This window comes from Meles meles, chromosome 21, assembly GCF_922984935.1.
Source record: "Meles meles chromosome 21, mMelMel3.1 paternal haplotype, whole genome shotgun sequence".
Taxonomy (NCBI): Eukaryota; Metazoa; Chordata; class Mammalia; order Carnivora; family Mustelidae; genus Meles; species Meles meles.
In genome coordinates this window covers 6,168,704-6,188,583 of record NC_060086.1, presented here as the reverse complement: position 1 = coordinate 6,188,583, position 19,880 = coordinate 6,168,704, and the positions used below count along the sequence as shown (strand labels likewise).

The 19,880-nt window shown below is 42.7% G+C and overlaps 1 protein-coding gene across 10 annotated transcripts in view; it reads left to right on the top strand.

The window, feature by feature from the left end:
• GTF2I (general transcription factor IIi) overlaps window positions 1-19,880 on the top strand; it is a 103,934-nt gene that overhangs the window by 52,964 nt on the left and 31,090 nt on the right. For 3 of the 10 annotated variants that reach the window (XM_045993401.1, XM_045993400.1, XM_045993399.1), the window contains exons 10-15: window positions 1,189-1,248; window positions 3,268-3,324; window positions 5,404-5,466; window positions 12,949-13,059; window positions 14,285-14,350; window positions 17,147-17,330. In XM_045993401.1, coding sequence (XP_045849357.1) covers window positions 1,189-1,248; window positions 3,268-3,324; window positions 5,404-5,466; window positions 12,949-13,059; window positions 14,285-14,350; window positions 17,147-17,330 — 541 coding nt within the window. The remainder of the gene's footprint in view (window positions 1-1,188; window positions 1,249-3,267; window positions 3,325-5,403; window positions 5,467-12,948; window positions 13,060-14,284; window positions 14,351-17,146; window positions 17,331-19,880) is intronic. The other 7 variants (XM_045993408.1, XM_045993404.1, XM_045993409.1 and 4 more) reach the window with 5 other exon arrangements.

The window sequence follows — 19,880 nt, the reverse complement described above, 5'->3', positions numbered from 1 at the left end:
GTACTATGGAGCCAGACTTCAGAAAAAGCGGCTAAAGCTGAACTTAGAGGTCAAGTAACGCCCTTAGCTGTCATTTGTTTTCTGTGTATTGTTTACCCAGGAGCATAGGACTAAGAAGCAGTGAATCTGGCATTTGAATTCAAGTCTCTTTCATTCAGTGTCTTGCTCTTAATTGAAATTTCAAATACAGTTTGTGCATTTTCTCTGAAACCGTTTTCTTCTACAACATGTTCTTTACTTATAATGTGTAGTTCGGGTCTTTGTGAAATTTCTCATGAGTTGGTACTTTTCAAGAGTCTTAAAATATGGTCCTGGATTCAGAGATAGTGAAGTGTCTTGTATTCATTTTAGTACAAGAACATTGTTTCTTTTTTTTTTTTTCTTCCCTGTAGTCATCACAGGACTTGAGGTCACAGCCTCAAGAACATTGTTTCTTTAAGGTAGCCATTAGATTTGTCTGTTTCAGATTGATTACTCTCATCACTAACAAGCTTGATACTGCATGTAACGCGTTGTCAAAATCTTTATAGCCTTCTAAGAAGGTTTAGTTGACTCAAAATGCTTTATGTATTAATAACTAGGAAGGACAGTGTGAGGTTATTAAGGAGTCCTATGGATCTGCAGGAAAGGGGGAATTATGAATTAATAACTGTTATCCTGTTTTCTGTTTCAGTGGAGATTCAGGCTTACTGATAGTTTAATTACACGAATTTAGAGATTCTGAGGAAGGTATAACAATTTGATTCAGCAGTTTTCTTCAGCATGACAAAAAAAATGTTAAATATTTGTAAAGGAAGGAAGGAATACACCTCGTGTGATAGATCTGCAGTTACAATCTGTGTGAAGTGGAAAGTTACAGTTTGCTGTTAGAAACCAGCCATCTACTGGGTAGAAAGACCCATGTCCACTGTTAGACATGTCATTCCCATTCAATCCATATATGTCTGGTCATTTTCAAAATTTCGTTGGACTGTCTGTAAACGAATTTATCTGAGTACACCTTTTCCATTCACTAAGACCATGAATCGACACCATTTATTTTGTCATATATTTTTTTTCATTTTGCCTTTTTTTTTGGTTCATGAAAAGGCTGTATTACTCCATATCTCTCACCCAAATCTGTTTACTGAAGTGACCCAAAACATATTTTTGGGATTACTTTTGAAGTATTATCTTTGTATTCCAAAGCAGGCCCTTCCGAAACTGATGATGTTGATGACAAACTCCCCCTTTCGAAGTCTTTGCAAGGTATAACCTTTTTGCTTCCGTTTTCCCACGTAACTGCTGTTCTGATGTGATGTTCTTTATATTGCACAGACTGTTTTAGTATTAATATCTGTATTGTTACTTTTCTAAATGGAAAAGGAAAAAGAAAATGTATTGGCCTTTTTTTTAAACATAAATGAACTTCACAAGCAACAATTTTTCAAAACCAATTTTCCCTTTTGTGAATCTAGTAATGAATCTCGAAATGGGTACATGACACACTTTCATATTTAAGGTAAAGTACACATTTATACCTTATATCAGAATAGCCAGAAATACGGTGTTTATTGTATAGCTAGTACTGTAAATTTTGATAAGGTCATGTTGATATTTAGTTTTTAGAAAGATTTGTGAAATACCACTTTGTAAATAAATCCCGTTTATTAATTGAATCCTTTTCTGGGAAGTTTTGGATGGTGTGCCCTAACTTGAGGATGGTAGGCTGTTTGTGATGGCTTTTACTTCTGTCTATTCTGGCTGTGGTCGAGTGGGATCTTTTTTTTTTTTTTTTTTTTTTTAAGTTTACTTTGACTGTAAATGCAGTTGCTTATTTCAGATTTAAAAAAAGAACAGAAAGGACACAATCCTTGTTGACACGCAGTCTTTGTGATATCAGGGTGGAACAGTCCCCGTAACTTTTCCCACCCTTTCCTGTGAAGCACTGTTCTCTGCCTCATTATCTCACATTCCTTTGACCTCACATCTTTGTTTTCTTTGACTTTACAGTCAAAAGTCAAGAAGCTCCATGATTTCCGATGTTAACGTTAAAGGTGTTTGGGGGCGGGGGGGCACTGTGTGTTGAGAAAGCATAGTTTAAAAGTTAAAGAATAAACCGTGGCTCTAGATTTATAGATTTACCTAGCATTTTGAGCTCAGGTGAGTTTTTATAATATGGAGTAAGTGGAAGAGAACCCCAAGATAATTATGGCTTCATAAAGCTAGGCATTCAGAAACCCAAAGTATTTGACTTTAGTGTGGCTTTTTACGTTAAAAGGTACTAGGTATTGAATGGGAGTTTTGAAACCATAATTAATGCTCTTTAAAAAATTAAGATAAAATATACTTAAAACCTTTGTCCGAGGGGTCACACCTTTAGTACGTTCTGAGTTCATGTCCCCAGGGGATGGCCAGGCAGATTGGATTTTGCTTCCCCTGTGTGACTTACTCTTACTCCTAGGGAATATATTCATTGATCCACGAAGGCAGTGATTCCATGTTGCAGCTCAGACATGAAGGACAGAGGATGAATATTCTGGGGCCGTTTGGGCAGTTAGTCCTAAGTGGCTCTCTGTTGTAGGTTCCTTCTTTCCTATTTATGAGTAAGCTTCTGCTCTGGTAGGATGAGCCTGTTTACCTTGTGACTGCCTAACCTGATACATTGCTTTATGTTCCAGTTTTTAGAAGCAGGCAGATTATATTACCTGAATTAAAATGCTTTTGAGACTAAAGGTAGTATCTTAAATTTTAACTTACGAGTTTCCTTTTAGTACAACTTTGATTAAATAATGGGGATTGAGTTTCCATAGCTTCCGCCATTGTAAAAATGGAAAGCAGGAAACATTTCACAGCAAAACCTGAACTTGTTTGTGTAGACTTTAATAGAGTCTGTGAGCAAAGATAGCATTTACTCTGATTGTGTTTCTGTGTGTGCGTCATTGACAGATGAGCATGGTACCTTGAACCATAATTGTTCTGTATCTCAAATTCCAACATCTATCAGTAATTTTATTGTATAGTTACAGTAAATACTGTTAAATCCCCAAACCTACTTAGGTTTACTTTTATCTATTTACATTTTAAAATAATTTTTTGTGCTTTCGAATAGAAGTGTTACATGTCTTTTCTGAATTAGATCACATTGTTGGAATTAACTGCGAAAGAATTAATCAGTTTGTGTGTGTCGTATGGTTAAGTGTTAAATGATTTGCACTGTTGCCTAGTTTCTCTTCTTTCAATGTAAGTTTTTACCGGTTTAGTATATGTGGTTTCTTTTCTCTTTAGGAAGCCATCATTCTTCAGAAGGCAATGAAGGAACAGAAATGGAAGTACCAGCAGAAGGTTAGATATAAAGGGTTTTTTAATTTGCAGTATCTGTATTATGTTTGTTCTCTATTAAATATTACCCTTAAAACACCTTATTTGGATCTAAAAAGGTGATTGTTACGGTATGCCTTTTTAGCCAACAGGTTTATTTTTTTTAGTCCTAAGGTGTAATATACATATCTTACTCTACTGAGTAATAAAACATGTGGGGATGGAAATGGAGGTGGTAGGTCAAACTCTCACGACGCAGAATGCTGCCCTTTGATCCTGATCGTCTTGTGCCATGGTAAGGATCGCGTGAGAAAGAATGGCTTCGGTATTGCCGACCTACAGATATGATTGGCCTCTGTTCATTCTTCATTCTCAAACATATTATTTAATGGTACCATTTTTTTAGAATAGAGTAGTATTTCCGTATGAGATAAATAAAGGAGGGGTTTTCTTTCTGCTTATTTTCATCCCCACAACTACCCTGTGTGGAACTCATTGTCTGTTTCCCAGCCAGTCCTCCTCTGATTGTGGTATTGAGGAAGTATTTAATTGTGGTGTGGCTCTTGAAATTCTCTCAATCCTAAGTGAAACTGTTACCTTGCCGGATGTTAACTGTTACTTAGTGCCGAACGGCTTCCTTTTCCTCAGCAGTTTATGTAGCTCCAAGATGACTGGCATAAGGTACCTGACTCTCGTTTCAGAATCATGATTTCTCTCATAAACTGGTCACGTTGTGCCTTTTTTCCCCGCTGGAATAAAACAGGAGTTTATACGATAAATTTTTATTCCCTATATGTGCATTTTATTTAACTTTTTTAAATAAATAATTTGATTTCTACCCTCTTTTGAGGAGAGAGAGGTCTTAAAGACCCTGGAATGTTGACGAAGCTTTCCAAATTCAGTTTACATTTCTTTTTGAGATCTTTTTACAGAAAATTCTGTGGATGAATTTTTTTTTTGGATGTCTTACTGTGTTCAGGTAATTAGATGTTTCCTCCATAACATCTGGAACAGCATCTCTGTTTGAGGTAGGCGGTCTGCGTGCAACAGGGAGCTACCTGTGTGCAGGCCACGCCGGGCCCAGGCAGTCCGCAGGCAGTCCGCGTTTCTCCGTAGTCCGCAGTGCTGTCATCAGACACTAGGCTTTGAAATACTTGATGGATGAGATTTTTGTGGTCACAGTGCATTATGAACAGAGTTGAGTCGAACCTGGATTCTGGTGTTTATTCCTTTACTAACAAGTCAACATGATCTTTGGCAAATCAATTAATCTCTCAACCTTTGCAAAATGAAAAGAGAGTCGATGAGAATACTCTCTAGCTGAGCTTTCTAGCACTAACGTTCTGATGTACATTTGTTTTGTGTAGTAACACAGATACAAATAAAATATCTAAGTCCCATATCAAGTCAGGGGATCGAATCCTTTGTGCCTTCGTCCCAGTCATTGTCTTGATATGAAGGTCCCCGAAGTGAAACGGGGATTGTGGTTTTATTTAATGATGTAAACCACTCCTAGGATTTCTGAAAAGAGAGGGGAGATAGTACACAAGAGAGAAAGCCTTTGTGTCTATCCTAGCATTTTTTCGTTACAGCAGGAAAAGAGTAGTGACAGCATTATAATCTACTTCTTCTAAAATCTGAGTTTGTTTTTTTTTTTTTAAAGATTTTATTTATTTATTTGACAGACAGAGATCACAAGTTAGGCAGAGAGAGAGGAGGAAGCAGTCTCCCCGCAGAGCAGAGAGCCCGATGCGGGGCTCGATCCCAGGACCCTGAGATCATGACCTGAGCCGAAGGCAGCGGCTTAATCCACTGAGCCACCCAGGCGCCCCTAAAATCTGAGTTTTTTGAGTCCATTAATGCTTAGTGCCAGTAATTTGGTATTATCAGATAGTTGCCCAGAGTTTTCCCTTTTTGTTTCCTCTCATCCCCTGTTTGCAATGAAAAGGGTCAAATATTGTAACCGAACAACTGTGAGCTGAATTCAAATGCCAGTAAAGATTTTCTTGTAGGCTGCTTTTGGAGTAACAAATCAGTGAAATGTTGGAACATACAGAAGGTGCTTTATAATGAATGTCATTTTAGAATTTTATTTTTTTCAAGATTCTACTCAGCATGTCCCTTCAGAAACAAGTGAGGACCCCGAAGTTGAGGTGACTATTGAAGGTTAGTTACCTAAAAGCCTTGATTCCACAAGTGTACTTCCGGTCCAAAAAGTCCTTGTCACACTCACATTGCTAAGTCTGCGTCTCGTTCATTCTCAGCGGGAACCTGGGGACAGAGCCGAAGCTTATACGTGTCTCTGTGACCGATGCCGCGCAGGTCCCGGCTGTGCAGCCCGGCCGTGGGGGTACGAGACAGCAGCGTGGGCCGTGAGCACGAGCCCGCGGGTGGACGGAGCTGTCCTTCCCCGTCACTGGGAACTGGAAAGAAATGCGAGCTTAGGAGTAGTCGAGATGCATGCGAGACCAGATGTTAGAACCTATGGTTGGGTCGTGGTGGAGGGCAGCTCGCTGCTGCCTCAGTGATGGGGAAGGGCAGGTGGCAGGTTAGTTCGTCGTCCTTCGCGCTTGCCCCTAGGAAACTACGAGAGGCTCGTGGAGACTCTGGCTTCCCAAACCACTCTCGAAGCAGTCGCGACGAATAGATTCTTAGGTAATATCTTCAGCTAAAGTGGCTTCGAACCCAGTTTCATCCTCCAAGGTTCTGCAGGCGTGCAGATGAGCCAGAAGCACGGATACAGGGTTATCGGCAGGATCGCTCCCCACAGTTAGGAAGCGCTGAGTGCGTGCTGCTGTCTTTCCATTTCAGCCACTGTCTCAGGCGACTCCTCTGAGGCTCCCCCCCAGTACTTCTCTCCTGAGGTAAAACACACTGAAGCACTACAGTAAATTGCACCGCGTGAAGTTTCATTTACCAGCCCCCCCCCCCCCCCCCCCCCGTTGTAAGGTCCCTAAACTCAGGGCTGGGTGTCCGTTCATTGTGTGTACACGTAAAAGTAATTTTATATATAATAAATACACACGTATGTATATAGCTGTGCAAAATTAGATGTTTTCAGCATCCAACATTATGATGGGCATTTAAGATGCACAAATATCCCATTTCCAGAGGTTCCCCCCATCCCGCCCCAAATAACCACACACGTGGGTACTTGCGGATTAGGGGGAGGGTTGTGTTTTTGTTTCGTTTTGTTTGTTTTTTTTTTTTTTTCCTGCCGCCTCACGTTTCTTAATTTTATCTCTCTCTCCTTTAATAACCTGTCTCCTTTGTCATTTAGTTATTTATCATGTTTGGCTATTTCATACTACTCGAAATGTTTGTCTTCATTGCTTCTGAAATAGAAGTTGATGATTCTCATGAAAATTTATTTCATACTTCATGTGTTAGTATCTCAGTATCACTTACATAGTTCTTATATCGTTAATATAATTTTACTAACCTAAAAGCAATTTTGAATGGTTTGTAGTCAGCATTAAATGCTCAAATTTTATTGCTTTTTAGTTACAAACCTCAGGTATCAGAGAAGGATGTCTTAAGAGCATGTAAATATTATACACACTCAGAACTTTGTCCTTTCCGTAGAGATAGGAAAAATAGATGATTATTAAAGTAATTAGAATAGAACTTTTTTTTAAAGATCTTTTATTTATTTATTTGACAGAGATAGAGATCACAAATAGGCAGAGAGGCTGGCGGGGGTGGGGGCAGACTCCCCGCTGAGCAGAGAGCCCAACGCGGGGCTTGATCCCAGGACCCCGAGATCATGACCTGAGCCGAAGGCAGAGGCTTAACCCACTGAGCCACCCAGGCGCCCAAATAGAACTTTTTTTTTTTTTTTAATATTTTATTTATTTATTTGAAAGAGAGAGAGATCACAAGTAGGCAGAGAGGCAGGCAGAGAGAGCAGAGAGCTCCCTGCTGAGCAGAGAGCCGGATGTGGGGCTCGATCCCAGGACCCTGAGATCATGACCTGAGCCGAAGGCAGCAGCTTAACCCACTGAGCCACCCAGGTGCCCCCCAAATAGAACTTTTTAATGAGAAAGCAGGAGAGCAGGGATCGGGGAGGGACCAGAGGGAGAGGGAGAGAGTCTTAAGCAGGCTCCCCGCGCAGCAGAGCCCGATGTGGGACTCAGTCTCATGAGCTGAGGCGGATCCAAGAGGGGCACCAAACCCACTGCGCCACCCAGGCACCCCTAGAAGAAAACTTTTCAATAAGACTGGTAACCTGGTGGATATGTGAATGCTTAAAGCAGATGAAAGCTGTTAAAGTTGCTTTGAAAATAAATTCTTGCTTTCATAGCACAGCACCTTTAAAGATAATCATGAAAGAAATGGACCAAGAGCCTAAAGTGTGTCAGTCTTTTCGGTTTGCCACTGCGGAGGAGAGCGGTGAGCGCTGTTTCCTTGAATCTTAAGACCGGTGCCGGCACTTTACTTTACCCAGCTGAATTCGTCAGCAAGTCGGAGACTGTCTTCTGCTCAGAAGAGCGGTGAAATGCCAGGCTCGTTTGAAGGGAGGTCAGCTGTGAGCATCATAAGGAAGGTCAGACGAGAACCAACATGCTCGTCTGTTGGACAAGTATATGTTGTATATTTTCTCTGGAAAGATGATTGCAAAATGGTGGAAACGAGTTAAATATCGATAGTGAGAAAAATAAAATGCGGTATTTCCTCATAATAGAAAAAAGTACACAGGCGTTGAAATAGGGGGGTGGTTTTTGTTCACTTTGGTTTGAAGTAAGTGGCCTGAAAAAAAGAAATTTTGAGATTTCTAGATTGAAAAATCCCTGCCTTTCACGAACAAAGCAGGTTTAAGAGGAGTAGTGTATCTAGAGAACGATGTTAATTTTGTTTAGGAAAATGCTGTGCTTAAGAGAAGATAGGGATGCCTGGGTGCTCCGTTGGACGAGCCATCTGCCTGTGGCTGGGGTCGCGGTCCCAGGATCCTGGGATCGAGTCCCATGTAGGGCTCCCCAGCGGGGAGCCTGCTTCTCTCTCCCTCTGCTGCTCCCCTTGCTCGTGCTTTCTGTCTTCTCTCACACAAATAAAATCGTCAAAGAAAAAAAAGATAAATGAAGATAATTTTACTTGCTTGGGATGACTTTTAATTTCTCCGTCTTTCTGGGTCTCCCAAATAGTTCATAGAAAAGAGAAAAAAAAAAAGAACTTGTTATCAGAGAAGTTTGTTAGTGTTTCGCACGGCACTTTTTCCTCGATCTCTGTGTTTGGAATCGTGGAGATGCAGAGAGGCTCATCTGGCGTTGATGCAGACACGTCATCTGGGATCACAGTCCTTAGGGCAGCTGGTGGCGTGCTTGGAGTTGTGCTGTTCCATTCGTGGGGATTCACTTGTCCTTGAAGTCAGTGGTGCACATTCCCCCCTTCTGTGACTTAGGTTTGGGAAATTGCCTCTGGAATAAGGGGACCACGCCTGCCTGAATTTAGTAAACACCATGCCCGCGTTTGGGGGTAAAATCAGACAGCTGCCCCGTCTTTGATGCATGCAGAGAAAAGCTCCTGTCAGAATTGTTGGCACTGTCACGGGCATGGTCATCCAGCGATCTTCTCGGCTTCAGAAGAGGTTCCCTAATCGTGACTTTTTTAGGGCCTCGGTCCCCCAACCTGAGCCATTCACACGTGCCCATTGTGCTGGGGCCTGACCTCCTGTTTGTTTCTTCACCCCGATTTTTCTTTACGTTGATAGTGAAGAGATCAATCATTTAGAACTTAATCCCTCATCTTTTTAAGTAAAACTGTGTTTGAAGTAGATTTTGTCTCTCCTGTCCGTGGAAACACATAAAAACTTCAACAGGGGGGTGCGGTTCCCCCGGGGTTGTGGTTCAACAACCACAGTTGGCACGTGGACGGGCAGCAGAGAACACTGTCATCCTCTGTTGGAATCCTTTTCCGTGACTTTCATGCATAGGAGCCTCGGAAATGTCTGGCTGCTGATTGTACTCAAGGACTGCGGTTTGCAAGTACCCATTTAATCACTGCGAGTACCCAGCAGTGTGTATGTGCCTTGGGCCTGTGTGAGGTAGTGAGAGTTCAGGCGCAAACAAGATAGGCCGGTCTGCTGGAGGGTTTTGATCAAGGGGAGCACCAGGTTCTGTCCTTCCCTTTGAGGAAACAGGGCTGCTTTCCGGAAGACCGAAAGCAGACCGGGAGTGGAGGGAGACCACCAGCGCAGAAGGCTGCTGCTGTGTTGGGCTCCCCGGGGTGGAAAGCTGGGGGTTCTAGACCCTGGTGGAGGCGGTGGAGATAAAAGTGGTGCAGTCTGGGTATGTTCTGAAAAGAGACTCAGTCAGTAGGCTTTGCTGGTCGTCATTGTTTAATTATTTTGCTTGGCTTAGAAATGTTACCGGCCCGTTCACAGGCTCTGGATGATTGAGTTCGTTCGTATTTGAGATTTTTGTGTTTTGAATATTTCAGCTGCTGAAGAGTCACGTAATGAACTTCCAGCTGCTCATGCAGAAATCAGAGTTTTAGAGGAGTTGGGACCTGGTTCCATGGGTGAAAACTACTGTCCATTAATTTGACATGTGGAGGGTAATTCTTTGTACTTTTCAAAAGGGATAGTATCTAGTTAATTTTGATTTTTAAATAATAGGTGTCAGATTGTATGATAAAAATATTACTGTTGGATTGTGTTGCAAATAAAAGTACCAGAAAATTTGTTGCATATTTTGTTAATGCATTCAGCATTCAGGATGCCATAATACATTTTAGCTCTGAAGCCTGTGGTGTCCTGTAGGTATATTTGTAAATATGTTGCAAAAAGGAGAACGGGCTTTTTAAAATACGGATTTTTTTTTTTTTTTTTTTTTTTTTTTTTAATACGGATTTGAGTAGGGACAGTAGCTGCCTTCTTTCAAGGTGTGATAGGAGCATTGGTTAGTCCTGGTAGCGTAATACTTACTTGTTCCCACGTAGCAGCTTCCCCATGTTAAAATATTTTGAAATTTATCTTAAAAAATTTTAGCCTTGATGATGTAAACATTTTTAGTTTGGGCTTGAATTTGAAGCTTCCTGAAATGTGTGTCTTTTAACACAAAAGTGGTTGCTTCTAGTGTGGAAATGCCCTGATCATTAGGATGACTGGTCGATCTGCCAGACCTGACTGTCAGAAGAGGCCAGTGCTTAGAGCTTTGTTTGATATTTTTGCTACGGAGCAGTAAGTAATTTTGGTCCCTTGTGGCAAGGTTTTTGAGGTCAAGAAGAACATTTTCTCATATTTTCACGAAAGAAATTGCAGTTTTTTGCCCCAAAGAGTGGAAAGAGACTGTGGAAGCTCATAGCTGTTGCTGTGGTTTCATTCCATGTTTCACAGGATTTAAAACACCCAAAGATTGATGAGTAAATATATGAAGTGGGTTAGTCTTTTACTCGAATGTGTGTATGATATTTTATCACAAATAATTAAATTCATCTCTCTGTTCACATGTATAGATTAAACTTACTTGTTGCTGGAGAGAAATGGGAAACCACTTTTTAATAAAACCCGGTCTGCTCCATAGCTTGTCTTGTTTGCACACACTCTCCTAGGTTTGTTTTTGTTCTTTTCTTCCTGTTTATGGCTAGTGAGGTTACTTTCGTGAAATATGTCTATCCCACGAAATCCTTTATTGTGAAATGAAGCCGGACTGATTGAAGCCGACTTGACACTGAAGACAAGCTCTCATGCCCTTTCCCCGGGCCTGGGTTTTCGAGTTTATAGTTGAGGTCAGTCTAAGAGAATTGTTGGGATTCTTCGTTACTGCCCTCCGGCTCTCTTGTCGTCTTAATTTTATGCTCTTTTGGTTTTCGTTTTATGTAACTTCAGTTAACAGTTTAAATGATGACCTATAGAAATAGGCTACATTAGCCCACAGGGAAAGTACTTTTGTTTTCAATGTCATTGCTGAATGTTTGTAAAGAAATTTTAACATTAAGCGTTTTAAAAGGCTTTGATGCAGGGGCCCCCGGATGAGCCGCCACAGCTGCTCCTCTTGATCTCGGGGTCATGAGTTCCAGCCGGTTCCGTTGGGGGTAAAATTGGTTGAAATAGAACAAAATGGTTTGACACTGTTCAGAGGTGAAGCGAGTGTCTTTCATTTCATTATGCAAACTAGCATAAAAGTGCTTGTAGGCGTCTACAAATCTGGAATTGGAGAAAGACATTTTGGTTTCTTTCCAGTACATTTTCAGAATGGAAGGGCAGGAGTATTAATGATACCGCGTGTGTTTTTGCAACTGTGTCTTTTTAGGTGGAATTGAATTACTTGATAATCTTTTACAACGTTTGGACCATTTTGGTAACCATTTGGCCACTAATGCTTGTAGTAATGTAATAAGCCCGGAGGACGTGGTCAACTTTTATTTTACTAGTAGTTTCTAATTTTAAGATCTTATGCTAGATTTCTCTTTTTCTGGGTTTGAGGAAGGGTTTGTGCAGTGACAGTCAACACATGAAAGCTGGAGTGTTGTAAGTTGGTCGTCTGATACCATTTCCCAGGATCCCCTAAATACGGCATCGTGGTCTTTCCCAGCTCAGAAATGGGTCCTGATGGGATTAATCCAGCGTTGGTGGCGTTGGTGACATTTTCTCCCGTTGGTGAGAGTAACGAGCAGATGATTTCAGGCTACTGGAGTATCTGTGGGCATTCGGGGAAGAACCCAAAGTCATGAGCCACGTCGACAGTGTCTGATTGTGTTCTCTGACACCTTGAGAGAACGGCAGACGGGCGTTTCGGGCTTTGGTGGAAGTGTGCGAAGTCACGTATGGTTGTTCCGGGCAACGTCAGGTATTTGGGTGGATTTGAATTTCTTGTTATCTCTTGGAGATACCGTGTTAGTTCGGTCCTAAGAGTTACACTGATCCTAAGAGTTACACTGAGTCTGATCTAGAAAAAGATGAACTTGATTGCTTTTCGTATTTTATCCAGATGTCCTTAATTCTGGCCTTAGATGAAGTTTCCTAGCAGGGTTGGGCTGCAGGGCATAGCCGTGAAGACGGTTAGCATGGACTCACGCTAGAGATGTCTGAAATCTGTGTTCTCTGTCAGTGTCTGCTCGCTCATTTCTCCTGGGCTTCGTGTCGACTCTAGCATTATCTGTTTCACAGACAACGTGGCCCTGTTCCATTAATTCTGTAAGTTTTGTGTGTGTTAAAAGTGGTCGACATCCGGTTACCCCCCTTCCTTGTTTATGCATGCTTGGATTTTGTATGAGCTGACATGTTTCTCTGTTCAAGCTATATTTCCTTCCCCCTTTTGTATATATTTTTATAATTTTAAGTATCTGTCTCTCTTAAAACCTTTTTCTTGAAAGACTTGAAAGAAACTGTATAGTCTTAGGACCCGAGAGGGGTTGGGGGAGAAGGGAAGTTTAGGACGGTGTAACTCAGATTAAACAAACTAAAGAAGAGGATGTCAGGCAGAGGAAAATGAGGGCTATTCAGCTGAGCACGTCCCCCGAGAGTAGGAGACCTGCCGGTGTCACTGGGAAGGAGTGGGCCAGAAATGACCGCAGAGAAGGGCTGACTGCAGCTGACTGCGGCCGCCAGCGGGCGTGAAGGCCCCGGTCCTTTGAATGTTGAGAATTGAACAGACAGTAGCGAGAGCTCACTCAGGCTGTTCCTCCAGTGATGACAATTCTCTTTTCAAGATGATGATTACTCTCCACCTACCAAGAGACCAAAGAGCAGCGAGCCCCCCCAGCCGCCCGTCGCGGAGCCTGCCAATGCCGGGAAGCGGAAAGTGCGGGAGTTCAACTTCGGTAGGTCTCGCCGCAGAGACACACCCCTTTCCTTTCCTTTCTTGCCTTCCAGACACCCGCCCGTGAGTGTGTCTGTGTATCTGTGTGTGTCTGGGGGCGAGATGGGGGAGATGCTTTAAAATCCGTTCCTGCCTTAGATTCATTCTAATGTGAGGAGGACCAGGGCAGGTTGAAGCGCGCCCACGGACGCTGTCGAAGCGGAGCGTGCGCTGCCCGAAGCACCGGCCGGCCCGGCCCGTCTTCTGATGTTAAGTACAGTTAATAGACTCCGAATCAGTGTTTTGATGACTCTGTAATTAAGTCGTTTTTCTTAGCTTTAAAGCCTTCCTAATTTAAGATCTATTTTACGCTTTGATTTTTCTTGTTCTGTGTAACTGCCAGTGGTTCCGCTAACCCAAGCCCCAGTGGGTGGTGTATCTTTCTGACCAGACTAAATGGAACGTCAGCGGGGCAGATATGTGCAACCCATATTTTGAATAGGTAGAACATTTCACGGCTACACGTTCTAAATAGCTTTTTGGCATTTTAATTTGTCATAGTCATAAATATTGGATATAAGTTGGATTTTTTTATAGATAGTAGTACGTTTACATGTATTTCTGTTCCTTAGCACTCAACGATATGTAAACACTGATTTCCACAACTTAAGTTTTAGACGGTTTCCTGAATGACCTTGGACGACACCTCTTTTTGCCTCCAGTTTATACTGTTCAGTTAGACTAGTCTTTTCTGACCTTCTTAGGCATTCTCAGGCTAAAAAGAAGGTACTCAGTATTTTGAAAATAAACTTTATTTTTCTCAACATTTTTTACTTATTGAGGTAATCTGTACCTCCGTGTGGGGCTTGAACTCACAACCCCAAGATCAAGAGTTGGACATTCTTCTGACTGAGCCACCAGGTGACCTCGATAATAAACTTTAAAAACATCTTTTATAATCTCCCATTGGACCAATTCTGAGTAACACAATTCTTAAGAAATGCTTAAGAAAGCAGTGAAATTACATAGGTGGATTTGGATTATTAAAAATTAGGATGTGCGACTTTCGCTGTTGGTTGGGGTCATGAGTTCAAGACTCATCTTGGACGTAGAGATTACTTCATATAAGAACAATCAGGATGTGTTATGTAGAAAATAAGCCACTAGACGTTGGGTCACTGTAATATAATAGTGCTCCCAAACAGGGGTTTGGTGTTCAGATGTAACCGGAACTCTCAATTTTTCAGAGAAGTGGAACGCTCGAATTACTGATCTGCGGAAACAAGTGGAGGAGTTGTTTGAAAGAAAATACGGTAGGTCTAGACTCAGAGATTCTTGCAGTCGTTTGTCGATAAGCCTTTCAACAATGGGGTTACTTTTCATCCAGTGTAAGAAAGTTCACTTTTCTCAGTGAAGTTACCGGTCCCTCAGAAGCTCGTGGAGAGCACCTGTTCAGGTATTAGAGACCTTGTTGCCTAGGTGACTGTGAAGCTTCCGGAAAGTTTTCTTCTCAGATTACCAGTTAGCATTTCTTAGCACTGTGCTCCTCTGGGAGTTTATTTACATGTGTTTTGCAAAGTCCCAGATCTTGGAGATCGAATTGAAGATGAGCTTTTTCATAAGTCTTTTTTTCATCTGCTCGGTTGAGTCCAATATTCATCTTGTGTCCTTATTTTCTGGACCACTGATCGAACTTAATTCTCATCTCCTTTTATTATTCTATCCTACGTCTGCCTTTAGATAGTGATCAAAAAAACAAGCACCATGTTACTACCAGTTGGTATATATTACCTGAAGTAGGTAACACCAAAAAACGGCAACCTTTCTGAACTGTGTTTTTATTTGGAGGATTCTTTTTTTTTTTTAAAGATATTATTTATTTATTTGACAGGCAGTGAGAGAGGGAGCCGGACTCGAGGCTCGATCCCAGGACCCTGGGACCATGCCCCGAGCCAAAGGCAGACACCTAATGACTGAGCCATCCAGGCACCCCATTATCTGGAGGATTCCTAACTTTGCAGTGGACTAACAGTCTAGCAAATGGGCTGATTATACTGAGTTTTCACTTGAAAATCGTTTTTTTGGAGTGCTCTCCCACATCACGGAGTTTCTGTGGGAGAAGTTCTTAAAAGATCGACAACGCTCGCATTATTTAGTCAGCTTGAAGAGGCGGCTCCTGTACCATTTTTCATGGATGACAGCCGACCCCTCCGTGAAGATTCAGAAGGAGAGTAAACTCAGTAACAAACTCAGTAACTTCTCCTTAAGGCTCTCCTAGTGGCCTTCCCTCTCCAGTAGCCCTGGCGTTTTCCCTGTGATCTTACTTGGTCCATTTTAAAGCAGAAACTTCCAGAACTTGTTCTGTATTGGGCACTGTTCTGCGCTGGTAAGGCTCCAGGCCCTGGGGACAGAACACGGGGCCCTTTCTCTTCATCCTCTCTGAGGCTGTGTTAGGGAGATTTGGTAAGGTAGACGGAGTAGTGTCTAATAGGTGGCCCGGTAAATACATGGTGCTTTTCGTCTATACTTTTGTTATTATAGACTTGACTATAGTACTGTTTAGAATAAAAGTAATTTACTATTAGAACAGTTTTACAAATCTCAGTGCTTCTCACAAAGGAAAGCAAGAATTATGTTGTTGTTTTTTTGTGATGGTGGTTTATCTCATTATTTCGCATAAGAAAACAGTGTTTTCTGACTACTGTGAGAGTATAAGAACAATACTCACATTTCACAAATGGAAACAATTTTAATGGTGATAGCCTTAGGGGAAGATGTTTTCTTTCTTAGTGACTAGGATTTTCAGCGACAGCGTGTCAACAGAGGATGTTAATGTAGCGGGTATTAATGTGTGCCGTGGTCCCCTGAAACGTCAGTAGCCGCACTCCTGTTTCGCAAACAGACTCATACATAAAGTACTAGTGAGAAGGGGCGGCTGTTCTGATGGAGGGCAATTCCCGTGGGGGAAGGAGGGAACAAGGGGAGGCCACCGGAGTCCGTCCTGCTTCGGGGTTTTGGGGCCTTGGCCAGGTCAGGAGCTCACCTGCTGTCCTTGCGGCACACCCGCTGGAAGGCCGCTTCCTCGGCGGGGCTGTGCTGGTGAAGGAGAGGTCTGGAAGGATGGTGGACACCTGCCCTGTGGTGCCGGAACATCTGCTGTCACTGACCCCGCCGCAGAAGGTTTAACTGCGGAGTTTTGATGGGGTCTGCAAATGTGCCTCTGTTGGGGACGAACTTAGCCGATGCTTTTTTTTTTAAACCTTTACAACTGCTGTGTCCCAGCCATCCTGTCACTTCCGCTCTGAGAAGTCTGCATTTCAGAAGGGGGAGCTGAAGGGGCCTGGCTGGCTCTGGCAGGAGAGCCGGCGACTCTTGCCGACGACTCTTGCCCTCGGGGTCGTGGGTTCAGGCCCCACGGCAGGTTTCAGGCTTACTTGAAAACAATGCAAAATCGGGAGTCGGGTGAAGGGAAAGAATCGTCTTGATATCAGTTCCATCATCAGACCTGAAAACATGGCATATAGTGCCCAGTGATTCACGTGGTACCCTGTTGTTTAGAGAATCTGACCCTTTGTAAGTTGTTCGATAAAGTCGCTAAGGTCTTCTCATTATATTTCCATCTGGAGACTCCCCGTGCTTTTGACCTTTTGTAGCTAGCTACTGCATTATTTTACCTTTGGACAAACACATTGTAGCAGAGTCTTTACAATTCAGGAAACTTCTGCTTCTGTTGTTCATTAAAAAACCCCTTTTTACACCAGTGTTTATCCCTGAAAAACACGACTTGTCTTCCTGTCTAGCTGATGTGAGCCACTGTGTTTTTCTGGATCGTACATTCTTTAGATTTCAGTAGAACGTCTGGCTGCATCTGCGCCCCCCAGATAATGCACTATTTGATTGCAGGTCCGGTCGGAGCACCTGCATCGCTGCCGCTCTTTCTCTGCTGGTTCACTTCTCGTGCTTTTCTTATGGTCCAGTTCACGTGAACAAACGCAAAAACAGTCATAAAAGTTATAGAGCAGGACGTATTGAATTACTCTGTTGTACAGACTGTGTGGTGAAGCCCTGTCTCCATTAATGATTTTCCCTTTCTCTTTTTATCCTTAAAGCTCAAGCTATAAAAGCCAAAGGTCCTGTGACGATCCCATACCCTCTTTTCCAGTCGCACGTTGAAGATCTTTATGTAGAAGGACTTCCGGAAGGGATTCCTTTTAGAAGGCCATCTACTTACGGAATTCCTCGCCTTGAGAGGATATTACTGGCCAAGGAAAGGATTCGTTTTGTGATAAAGAAGTAAGACGCTCTTTGGACTCTTGTCTTTGTTCTCATTTAGTGCATCTTTTTATACTGTTGTCAAATGTTCATTAACCTCCAGGGCTGTACTTTAATTAAATTAGAGTTATATATTATTTTATTTACCACATTTTAATGTGTTTGTGTGGACAGCGTTTTCTTAGTCATGTCCAGACTTGGCTTCTGGAACATGAACATTTGCCCATGTGTGATTGAGGTAGAGCGTCAGTCTTGTTCTCCAGGTCTCTGCTGAGTCTCCTGAAAAACGGAATAGAGGATCAGTGTATCAGTAAAATGTTTTTAAAAGGCAGTACAGTACCAATATCAATAAACACTGTCTTGTTTTTAGGTCTGCTTTTTTTTTTTTTAAGATGTATTTATTTATTTGAGAGAGAAAGAGAGAGAGGATCTCAAGCAGACTCTGCGCTGGGCGGGGAGCCTGACCTGGGGCTCAAGTCTCACGACCCTGATGTCATGACCTGAGCCAAAACCAAGAGTCAGACCCTCAACAGCCTGAGCAACTCTGGCTCCCCAGATAGAAACTTTCTGACATGGAAAGGGTCGGGGAGCAGTTAGGATCTGCGGCCGTAAGGGATAAAAGCCCTCATCGGTGGACTTCACGCAGTAGAATGCTTCCCTCATGAGGAGGTCAGAGTTGGGACGGTTAAAACTGGTGTGTGGGGCTCTCCTTCTCTCCTCCGGATTCTTCCTTCCTTGTGCTCCTGGTTTCCTTAGACCAGTACCGTGCTGGATGCCATCAATACAGGCTCCGCAGCCAGGCGGGGTGTACAGGAGGGACAACAGCTACCTTTGTTTCTCTTGGAAGGTGGCCTTACCCTTCTCTGGTTAGAATTCTGTCGAGTGCTCATTCCTCAGCCAGGTACAGCCTTGAGAAAGATAAGCCATTAGGGGTTTAGACCGAGCAGTACTCAGGCCCCAGGGAGCGGCGATGGGTTTGCTTCAGCTGAAAAACAGGGCTTTTTTGTTTTCTTTCTTTTAAGATTTTATTTATTTATTTGACAGAGCAAGACACAGTGAGAGAGGGAACACAAGCAGGGAGAGTGAGAGAGGGAGATGCCTGCTCCCCGCTGAGCAGAGAGCCCGATGCGGGGCTCCATCCCAGGACCCTGAGATCATGACCTGAGCCGAAGGCAGAGGCTTTAACCCACTGAGCCACCCAGGCGCCCCACAGCTTTCATTTTTAAGTCCTTCTGTTGGAAATGAGTCTTTCTGAACTGTGTATATTACAACTGATTTTTAAACTTTTTTCCTGAGATCTCTTGAACTATAAACAGTAAAGGAAATGAATGTGGTGGAATTAGGGACTCCTGGGTGGTGGAGTCGGTTAAGTTTCTGACTCTCCGTTTCTGCTCAGTCCTGCCTTGGGCTCTGCACAGAGTCTGCTTAAGAGTCTCTTTCTCCCCCTTTCCCTGCCCCCTGCCCCTGCGCATGCTCGCTTGCTGTCAAATAAAATAAACCTTAAAAAAAAAAAATCGGGCGCCTGGGTGGCTCAGTGGGTTAAAGCCTCTGCCTTCGGCTCGGGTCATGATCCCAGGGTCCTGGGATCGAGCCCCGCATCAGGCTCTCTGCTCCGCAGGGAGCCTGCTTCCTCCTCTCTCTCTGCCTGCCTCCTCCTCTCTCTCTGCCTGCCTCTCTGCCTAGTTGTGATTTCTCTCTGTCGAATAAATAAAATATTTAAAAAAAAAAAATCAGTAGTGGAATAACAATATCATTTGTAGAAGTATTCAGCTTCCTTACTTTGGGAACACTCTGGAACTGCTAAAAAAAAAATGGGAATTTAACAACCACTTTGGTCAAAGATTTCAGCCAAGCATGCTTATATCTGTGTTGGTATTCAGTAAGGGGATGACAGCTTTTAAGATTTAAGTAAGCATGGGGGCACCTGGGTGGCTCAGTGGGTTAAAGCCTCTGCCTTCAGCTCAGGTCATGATCCCGGGGTCCTAGGATCGAGCCCCACATCGGGCTCTCTGCTCAGTGAGGAGCCTGCTTTCCCCCCTCTCTCTGCCTGCCTCTCTGTCTACTTGTGATCTCTGTCTGTCAAGTAAATAAATAAAATCTTAAAAAAAAAAAAAAAAGTGACGGCTTCAATTGGGGTCTCTCTTTGACTTTCTGAAAGAAAAAAAAAAAAAAGATTTAACTAAGCATGAAAGAGACCCAACAGGTACCTCAAGATAATGAGTGAGCTGCCCTCCCCAGAGAGGAACTTGTTGCAAATAAATTTTTAGTTGTGAGATCTCATGGACTCTTGAAATTGAATTGTCAGCTAAATGGGCTTGCTCCAAAACTGACACTCGCCAGGACCATAAGTAAGGATCCCCCTCCCCCTACACATTACTACATGAATAAGTTTGTTTTAAGAAAACTCTTTTGCACTGTCAATTTATTCAATTGTGCAATTGTGATTATTCAATATCAATTCAATATCAATTGTAATATTAGAGGTTTTAGGTTCATATTTTAAATAGCAAAATAAAATACAGAATTTATAGTTTTGTTATGTTTATATAGAATTTTTATATATAGAATTAT